At 44.1% G+C, this 10148-nt stretch overlaps 1 protein-coding gene and 1 long non-coding RNA gene across 4 annotated transcripts; one reads left to right on the forward strand and one right to left on the reverse strand.

The window, feature by feature from the left end:
• On the reverse strand, positions 1-4817 carry ccdc86 (coiled-coil domain containing 86). The gene is made up of 4 exons (XM_056586343.1): positions 4116-4817; positions 3881-4010; positions 3723-3797; positions 1-1879 (listed from the first exon to the last, which is right to left on the reverse strand). The coding sequence occupies exons 1-4, from the start codon at positions 4598-4600 to the stop codon at positions 1733-1735; spliced, it is 837 nt and encodes a 278-aa protein (XP_056442318.1). The 5' UTR covers positions 4601-4817; the 3' UTR covers positions 1-1732.
• LOC130379484 (uncharacterized) lies at positions 3677-7193 on the forward strand. 3 transcript variants are annotated; one of them, XR_008895125.1, is made up of 6 exons: positions 3677-4098; positions 5420-5634; positions 5901-6060; positions 6202-6308; positions 6648-6744; positions 6848-7193. It is a non-coding gene; the product is annotated as an uncharacterized LOC130379484 (long non-coding RNA). The 3 variants fall into 3 exon arrangements; XR_008895124.1 differs by having other exon boundaries at positions 6648-7193; XR_008895126.1 differs by having other exon boundaries at positions 6205-6308; positions 6648-7193.
• Positions 7194-10148: the final 2955 nt, after the last annotated feature.

Raw genomic sequence — 10148 nt, forward strand, 5'->3', positions numbered from 1 at the left:
CATAAAATCACATCGTAAAATCATTAATTAACTAGGTGGTTAATCTTTTTATCATGTAATGTACGACCCTTTTCAAAACCAACACGTCGAATACCTCTTTAGCAGTTATGTTTAATATCGGGTTAAGTTATACCCTAAATCAGCGATTGCAAAACGGGGGTAGCCTTTACCTGTGTGAGCAAAATCCTAATGTAAATTTAAATGTATGGATACAAAACACAAATACATCCTCACTAAATGTATCAAAATCCAATACAAATTCCTGTTAGCAAATGTATTTAATAAAAATAAATGTGATTTTTTTTTAATGCACGAAGTAGGCCTAGTCTGCCATTTACTGTCGCCTCTGTTCCTGAGGAAAACCAGCATGATCTGCTTGAGGTTCAGCAGCAGGTTATACAATCAGGATTGTTAATGATTCGTTATCAGCTTTGATGCTCAACGACATGTATCTTTTTTCACCAATTAATTGTACATACATTTAATGATAATGAATACATTTGATAAAGAGTAAGAATTACTGCAGTTATGTTTGTTAGCAACCGGGTAATATAGCAGTCAAACTACTTTATCGCAGAACTTCATGAGTGGATCTTTGGCCGAAATCATAAAGTGGTGGTCTTACACATTGCTCGTTTCCAATACATTATACCGAAGATAAACTCATTAGCACAAGTGGATGAAGCTTTGAACATTTCCCATTGATTTTCTTGGTTTACTTTTTTGGTAAAATAATTATAACGTTTTTAGCCTGGGACCAAGCCAATCAACCATCGGGCTAGTTGTGACCATAAAACATGATTCGGGGCAAAAAGGAATTTGGAAAACGGAAGAAAAGGCTAAGGTACAATGCTCTGTAAGGAACTACTCATCCCAAAAACCATTGCCAACTTTTACGCAATGGTTACAACCCAATAGTTTAGGGCTTTTCTTGCATCTTATAACATTTATTATGTATTTTTTTATCAATTCAAGTGTCATATATTGTGCGCCTTTGTGTATGTAGCGACTTTAAGGCTTTTAATCATAACCTCTATGGAGAAAAATAAATAACAGGCCATCTGCCTTTAGATAGACTTTCACTTTACTAGCAAACTCATTAAACTAGGCAGCTAGTTATAATTCACAAACCACAGTGCTGACGAGTGATAGGATTACGTGTAAATGAAAAAAATGGGCAAATGCAGCCAAATTATTATATATTCGTTCAACATTGAGCTAGTATCTAGAATTGAGAAAACTAAAGTTAGGAAACTGACTTTTGCTAGCTAAATAAGCAAATGACTTCACAGAAAACCTTTAAAGTTAGTGTTCTAGTCACTAACCACATATTGTAACTAGCATTCCCCTCCATCCATCCCACTACACATTTCGTTCAGAATAGGAAGCCTCTGATGACGCTTAACAGAGCTGGACTTCAACCAAACCTAAAGGACTACATGAATAGTTCTTTCAAAAGTACGCAAATATCTTCTTATTTACAATGATACAAACACACACCCAAACAATTGTCAGTTGTGTAGGTATACGTCAGAGTTCCAAGCCCACTATTTATCTTTGAGATGTATGGAGCATTTCCATTAAGTTGCAAAACCACATTTCTTATTGAGCATTTTTTTAATGTATTTAGATAAATGCACTGAAATATAAGCTTCATTTTATCAAAAAAGAACAGCATCAATGAAATAGTTACTAAAAGTTACTGACGGAGCACAGATCTTTGGCTACCGCATTATTTATCAACAACTTTTTCTTTGCGGCTACGCTGACCCTTAGTCTTCTCATTTTGGGTCTTCTGCAGGATGGCCAATGTATCCCTCTTCTCAACTTTCCTCAACTGTTTCTTCTTCATCCTCTTTATCTTTGATGTATTCCGGATCTGTGTGATTAAAAAGAAATTGGTTGAAACAAAGGGCCCAAAAACAATGTTGAGTGTTTATAATTTCTATAATGATAATGCAGTTTTTTTCTCCCCTAGTAAACAAGTCTCATTCGTTTAAGAAGAATTTCCTGTGGATTATAAAAGGAAGATCTCCCCAAATCCATCAGGTCAGGAAAATATATTGCTGTCAATATGTTTCACTGAAAAAAATTGGCACACGCAAACCTTGGCTTTTGGGCGTACGTACACTTTTAGTAAGGATCCCACTCTTTATAAATGAGACCTCATGTCATTTAAAAAACCCTTTCCAGTGTGGAACCGGTTTCTTGGAAGTACCCTAGGTACTCCTAGCCTGGCTCCGCCCGCCTAAGTACTTCCGCTCAATTTGAATTTCCCTTGTACCTGCTGTATGTAATTTGGTTTTCTGGCGCCGCCACAGCGTGCGCCCAATCAGCGAACAGAGAACAATGACGATAAAGTCGTGCGCCAGTTTGAGTTTGCCTCACTATAAAATATTGATTTACAATGTGCAATTTTTCCCTGATAAATTAAATTTGACGAACAACACCTGCAGCTGTCGTTGACGGACATTTTCGTGCAGACGCGCAAGTTGTTTGGTAGTTTGTGTACAACTGCGCGTGGATTCCGGCGCATGGACATACGTCACAACCAAACGTTAGCGATTGGTTACTGGCAGATCCAGAGTGGCACTGGGCAGATCCAATCATTTTAAACTGTTTTAAACAGACACCCGCCTTCAAGTGAGTTAACGTTTGTCAATTGATTAGGTCCAGTATGTACCGCAAAACAACTTTGTTGATTTTAAACAATATAGCCCTGGTTGTTAAGACACAGGGTTTGAGTGCAGTACTCCAACATGGTCTCCCTCTTGATTTGTAGGTTCAAACAGATAATTACTTAATGACTTTTCCAACTAAATATTCCGGCTTCTGTCATGTCAAAAACCGATTCCACCATGAGAGGAGAGGATAGAGGTTAAAAAGACGTGTAGTTTCAGTGTTTCCCACAGAAATGTTGGAGACTATGGGGGGGGGGGGGGAAGGGGGGTTGTATGTCTTCAAACTTCGTCTGAGCAAAAAAAATAAAAAAAATAATTATAATAATAATTAATGTGCACGCAGAGACTATGGCGGCCGAAATTAGACTATGGCGGGCCGCCATAGTCTCGTCAATGTGTGGGAAACACTGAGTTTCATCCCCAGTCATCCATGGTTGTAACAGTATGGCGCAATAGCAGCAAACGGAGCTTCAAACACCCACAATGGGCTTGAGACCCAATTAAAAACATGTATTGGTTGGGGTATGGATTTGATGATATGATACTGGAGAGATGGCTGTAGATAATCATTAGTTTTAGTATGATAAATACAATTGGTTTCAGACTTTTCAGGTTTTCTGACATTGTAAATGTGAATTAGTCTGGAACCTCCGAGTAATTATTTGGGATTTCCAAGGGGCAATATCAATGGGAGCAGACCAAAACACATATGGATGCACTTGGATTCATGCACAATCAATCAAAGCCACGTTGTGTGGGACACATCTGCAGCATCCATCTTTGTTGTTTATGTTGCCTCAATGACGGCCACAAAAGACCCTTCTCTGTACAGTAATCGAATTAAACCTGCACGTTTTTGATTGGTCCGACCAAAGTCGAGTCTTCTGAAGATCTGACAGGACAGGAAGGGGGGCAGGCATATACCGGAGCCAATTAAACACGAGCTCAGATTTGTCAGTTCCACGGCTATTGGCCCCGAACGTGACACATAATAATTTGCCTATTTCACTCTTTGCCTGTGCAAAAGAACGATCAACTTACCACTTGAACAATCTCTGACTTGCGCTCATTCTCAGCACGTCGTTTCAATGTCTCCTCCGTCCGTTTCCTCTTGTCCTATTAGGGAAATGATTGTAATAAATGAGTGATGATCGTTTTCCTCCATAGCAAGGATTTAATTTAATTTGGCGAATGCCTACCTCTTTCTCTTTGGCCTTGTCTTGTTTAAGTTGAAGGGAGAACTTTTTGACCAACTGCTGCTCTTGTTTGGCTGCCATCTTTTTTCCCCAAGAAGTACGCAGGGGCTTATCCCTGACCACTGCAGAGAACCTGTACAAATGATAAATGGTCAAAACAAAAACCCGGTTTGGAGACAACGCTTGATGACATATGCATGGTTCACGGGGTGTTATCAACGGTAAAGCGACAACCAACCTTTGTTTATTCCGGTCCTTCCAAACTCGACCCGATTTCGGTTTTCCCAGAGGTATCTGTGATGCCGTGGTCTGTTTCGTTCCCGGGACAAATAGAGCCGCCTCCTGGGGCTTTTCACCGGGGTGTACGGGGGCCGTTTCCATCGTACTAGGGACCGTTTCTATGCGTCCTTCTGATTTATTGGACTCGTTTTCAAGCAGCATGGGGGAATCTGTAGACTCTCCTACGGGCGCCTCTGATATACGCGTCATGGTATGTCCTTCCTCCGAATCTCCTTTATCCAAAGAAATAACAGATTTCCTCGTCCTGCGTGTCGAGGGTTTTGCTGGACTAGGGACCTGAGAGTCGGCCAAGAGGGCTGGCGTGCGGACCCTGCGTCCGCTACGAGTCCGTGTAACTTTATCCACGTCCTGCGTGCTTTCGGGCTCTTCTGTTAACTCGGGCTCTGACTTTTCAGTCGAAATACACTCTCCTGGGGTATTCATGTTGACCCGAAACCCTTCGTGCACTGCCTCAGTGTGCTATTTATATAAGAAAGATAAATTACAAACTGTTACAAGTACACTCGACTCTGTTTCCACACCACGGACGTAGAAACACGTGTGTTAGGAGCGTATTTCCGGTTCCTGCAACCGTTGTTTGGTTAACTCTTCTTCGGTGTTTCAAGAACACGATACTACCGCCACCTAACGATCAGAAATCGATGTATTGCATCCGTGGGATTATTTGTTTATCATCACAGTGGATGCGCGCGCAGAATCATAGCAAAAAGTTTGTTTGACCGGTTGCCATGGTTATCTCCGTGTGGTTAATTTGCAGTTTTGGTGTTAATTAGCGATGTTGTCAGCTTACTGTTACATTAAACTGTAATCAGAAAACGCGGTTAGATGCTATAGACCAGGGCAGGGGTCTTCAACGTTTTCCAGGCCAAGGGCACCGAACTGATGGAGAGATGGCGTGGGGACCCCCTACTTATATATTGCATAGAATTGTGTTTTATATTAAACTGGTCCTATATTGCCATGTATAAATATGCCCTGTTATTTTGCATTCAATACTAAGATATTATTTTGTAGGTGATAACTACCCTTTCCCTAATACCATTGAATTGATGGTTTTCTGGCCTTAATTCTGAAAACTGACACATTCATAAATGAAGTAGGGCTGCCCCCTAATAGTAGACTAAAAACTTGTTGGTTTTACTAGTAATGTTTTTATACAAAAGAAATGAGAGGGAATAATCTAAATGGAAAACTCTTATTCAGGGCATCTCTAAAATGAATGTTTTTTTCCCGCTGCATCAGATGAGGAGTTGTATTATAGGCACAAAAACAAAGCAAGATTGGTGGCGTGCACTAATGAGCGGGCTCGTGGTGGCTTCCGGGAGTGCCATGACAACCTGGGCACTGGAGGTCACCCAGGGAGGCGCAGGACAATGGAAAAAATAAAGGCATCCTACCACTGGGCAACAATGCGAGAGGACGTTAAGAAATGGTCAAGTTCTTGGACTTTTTGAAAGGTGAGTTATAAGACTGAATTGAGATGGATTTATTTTAAATTTAGACATTCTGTAGAAGTATTTTAATCTGTCTCCTGTAAACTCCTTAAATTGCAACAAATATACAGATAACTTGTTATTTGCTTTGTCATACTGTACATATCATTTTCGATATTGAAATTGCTGTAGCCTTGCTGTAGATTTAAACGCCCCATTGTGTTTGAAACTGTGTTGTTGTTGTGTTATCTATGAAATGTTCGTGATCTTGCCTGACATATATTTTACAGTTGCCAAAGTCAGTGCTGTCTGACATCCGATTCCTCACTGAGGTGGTACTCCAAGAGGGAGATGAAGCTTACTCAACTCTGGCTCTGGTGTGTTCCACCTTCAGGAACATAGTGTCCACTGACAGGTTCAGAAGACAGGCACATTTTCTGTGTCTCAACAGTGAGTGCATCAGTGAAGGGTGCATCAGTGTACAATATCCTAATTTAATATAATAATGTCATGTCCTGTGGGGTCTATGCATGTTCTTACTGCTCTATAAAAGTAAATGTGCTCTTTCATTTTACACTTTGTTTGTCACAGCAGGCGTCACTACATGGTAGTATCCGCCAACTACAGAGCAGAGTTCTACACCATGTACAGTATTGGGACCTGCATGGCATGTGGTCGGCTCTACAAAGTCTGCACAGGTTCTTACCTTCGATAATAGGGACTTTAAGCAGCAACGTTTTATGGGAGGCAACGGCATCGGGTTGCCGTAATATAACTCAAGTATCACTTAGCCACTCTCTACTTGCTTGACAAAACACCCATTCCTCCTCAAGAACAGACGGACTACTGGAACGGGAGGTGATAACATAAATTCCAGAATGCCATAAGTTGTTCTCGAGGTAGCCCTCCACTCAACTGTTGCTGCTCCAAGTCCCTAATCTTATGTGTCAGTACATGAAGTGTTGAGGTCATACCTGTATAGACCGCATGCAAAGTGTGTGGTTAGACTATGATTTCATTTTTTTTTTCTGTTTTAGGATATATTGGTACTGGGAAAAGAGGCAAACTGGAAGGAATATATTCCGACAGCTACGACGGGGGGTACTGTGATGACTCTGCCGTCCAAGATCATATGTACATTTAAGTTGTAAATATGGATACAATTCCCTGACGAGACTAATTGTATGAAGTTGAAGGTCTCAAGATAAATACATCTGCACACCTCTGCTTCTTTCAGATGCCATTCACCCCCCCCCCCCCCCTTCCCGTTGAGAGGAGTGGAGATATGGCTTGATGACTGTTGTTTTCAGAGCCTGTAGGAATACACCTGTGCGATATCGCCACTGCAGGTGCCGTGTTCTTCTTGGAAAAAGTCTGCCGAGTCAGGATCGCTTTAACTCACTTTATTTAGCAAAGGTTTGGACCAGCATACATGAAGCAAAAGGAGGGGAATTGTACAAACACGCGTGGAGATACACCTAGTAGGGCATTCCAAAGGATGCTTTACCTGGAGCGTTCTAACGCCTCGTGCCCACTACCTCCGTCCGTTGACCGTTCCGTTGGAGCCTTCGGCTCCGTCAAGAAGTTGAAAAATGTTCAACTTTTTCGGCAGCGACGGATCCGTCATCCAATCAGATCGCGTATGCAAATTTAAGCACTGTGACGCGACTCAGGCTCTGACGATACTGGAAAGCGGGTCCTCTTGCATCGCAACAAGCAGGAAGAAGCGGGAAGAACCCGGCGAAGTCTTTGCAGAGGCATCCGTCAGCCAGCCGGGTTCTTCCCGCTTCTTCCTGCTTGTTGCAATGCAAGATGACCCGCTTTCCCCTTTCCAGTATCGTCAGAGCCCGAGTCGCGTCATAGTGCTTAAATTTGCACACGCGATCTGATTGGATGACAGATCCGTCGCTGCCGAAAAAGTTGAACATTTTTCAACTTTCTGACGGCGCCGAAGGCACCAACGGAACGGACGGATCCACAATGCATTGCGCGTCCGTCCCCATTCAAAGTCAATGGGGATCAGTCAACGGACGGATGTAGTGGGCACTACCTCCTTCAGTCAACGGAGGTGGGAAGGCGTTGCTGACTGATGGGGGAGTAGTCTTTGCAGAGGCATCCGTCAGCCAATCAAATCGCCTCGCCGGGTGCTTCCCGCTACTTCCTGCTTGTTGCGATGCAAGATGACCCGCTTTCCCGCTTTCCAGTATCGTCAGAGCCCGAGTCGCGTCACAGTGCTTAAATTTGCAGACGCGATCTGATTGGATGACGGATCCGTCGCTGCCGAAAAAGTTGAACATATTTCAACTTCTTGACTGAGCCGAAGGCTCCAACGGAACGTACGGATCCACAATGCATTGCGCGTCCGTCCCCATTAAAGTCAATGGAGATCACGCAACGGACGCATGTAGTGGGCACGGGGCGTTACGCTTCGCCGGGTTCTTCCCGCTACTTCCTGCTTGTTGCGAGGCAAGATTACCCGATTTCCCGCTTTCCAGTATCGTCAGAGCCCGAGTCGCGTCACAGTGCTTAAATTTGCATACGCGATCTGATTGGATGACGGATCCGTCGCTGCCGAAAAAGTTGAACATTTTTCAACTTCTTGACGGAGCCGAAGGCTCCAACGGAACGGACGGATCCACAATGCATTGCGCGTCCGTCCCCATTCAAAGTCAATGGGGATCAGTCAACGGACGGAGGTAGTGGGCACGGGGCGTAACGCCCCGTGCCCACTACATGCGTCCGTCGACTGATGTGGGAAGGCGTGGCTGACTGATGGGGGAGTAGTCTTTGCAGAGGCATCCGTCAGCCAATCAAATCGCTTCGCCGGGTTCTTCCCGCTACTTCCTGCTTGTTGTGAGGCAAGATGACCCGCTTTCCCGCTTTCCAGTATCGTCAGAGCCCGAGTCGCGTCACAGTGCTTACATTTGCATACGCGATCTGATTGGATGACGGAACCGTCGCTGCCGAAAAAGTTGAACATATTTCAACTTCTTGACTGAGCCTCACGCCCCGTGCCCACTACCTCCGTCAGTTGACCGTTGCCCATTGACTTTGAATGGGGACGGACGCGCAATGCATTGTGGATCCGTCCGTCCAGTTGGAGCGTTCGCCACCGTCAGAAAGTTGAAACATTTTCAACTTTTTCGGCAGCGACGGTTCCGTCATCCAATCAGATCGCGTATGCAAATTTAAGCACTGTGACGCGACTCGGGCTCTGACGATAGCCCGAGTCGCGTCACAGTGCTTAAATTTGCATACGCGATCTGATTGGATGACGGATCCGTCGCTGCCGAAAAAGTTGAACATTTTTCAACTTTTTGACGGTGGCGAACGCTCCAAGTCAACTGACGGATCCACAATGCATTGCGCGACCGTCCCCATTCAAAGTCAATGGGCAACGGACAACTGACGGAGGTAGTGGGCACGGGGCGGAAGGCTCCAACGGAACGTACGGATCCACAATGCATTGCGCGTCCGTCCCCATTAAAGTCAATGGGGATCACGCAACGGACGCATGTAGTGGGCACGGGGCGTAACCCCCTGGGCTATGGCTCGTAACTTTAATACTGGGCAGGCGTGGACATAGTTATGTGCTCTGATTGGCTAAGCATGGTGTTGAACTCCCGCCTCTCTGGATGTTGTATGTGTCTCTATGCTGCTCGCTTGTGGCTATGTGTTCGCATTGCAACTTGCTTTGTGGTATGGTGCTGACCCCTGGTGGCTATGTGTTGGCATTGCAACTTTGTTTGTGGCTATGTGCGGGAATTACACTTGTTCTTGTGGCCTTGAGCATCTGGGTCACTCGAACATCATGACCGCTCGTATCTCTAGAATTGACACATGATGAATGGCCTCCTTTGTGAGCTGGACGCCTCCCTAGGCTCCGGATCCCTCATTAGCGTGATAAAGAAGACTCTTTAATTGGCAAGGGCATATGTGGCCTTTGGTATAAATGTGTGAATTACGTTACATGGCTATGTGCGGGAATTACACTTGTTCTTTTGGCCTTGAGCGTCTGGGTCTCTCGAACATCTTGACCGCTTGTATCTCTAGAATTGACACATGATGAATGGCCTCCTGTATGAGCTGGGCGCCTCCCTAGCCTCCGAATTCCTCCTTAGCGTGAGAAAGAAGACTCTTTAATTGGTAAGGGCATATGTGGCCTTGGTATGAATGTGTGAATTACGTTACACAGGCCACAAAAAATATATAATAATATACAAATATGTCTTAATATCTAACTTTAACAATGCCAATCCTTACTTTAATATATGTGAAATTAAAAATGCGCATTTATCAGTGCTTTTAGACGTGTTTCCAATGGCTTTGTGAGAGAACGGGCTCCGTTCAATTAAATCAAAGCCAAAACTGATTGAGCACATGGACATATTATAAATTGAGCACCGTTTATAAACAACCCTTCAGGGTTTTGTCCGTTGTGTCATGTGTCAAGTGTGTCGATACGTCATCTGTAAGCGCAGGACCCCGAGCCGATCTGGCAGCCGAACACATCTGGTACTCACAACCATGGATATATA

This window comes from Gadus chalcogrammus, chromosome 3 (assembly GCF_026213295.1).
Source record: "Gadus chalcogrammus isolate NIFS_2021 chromosome 3, NIFS_Gcha_1.0, whole genome shotgun sequence".
Lineage (NCBI taxonomy): Eukaryota > Metazoa > Chordata > Actinopteri > Gadiformes > Gadidae > Gadus > Gadus chalcogrammus.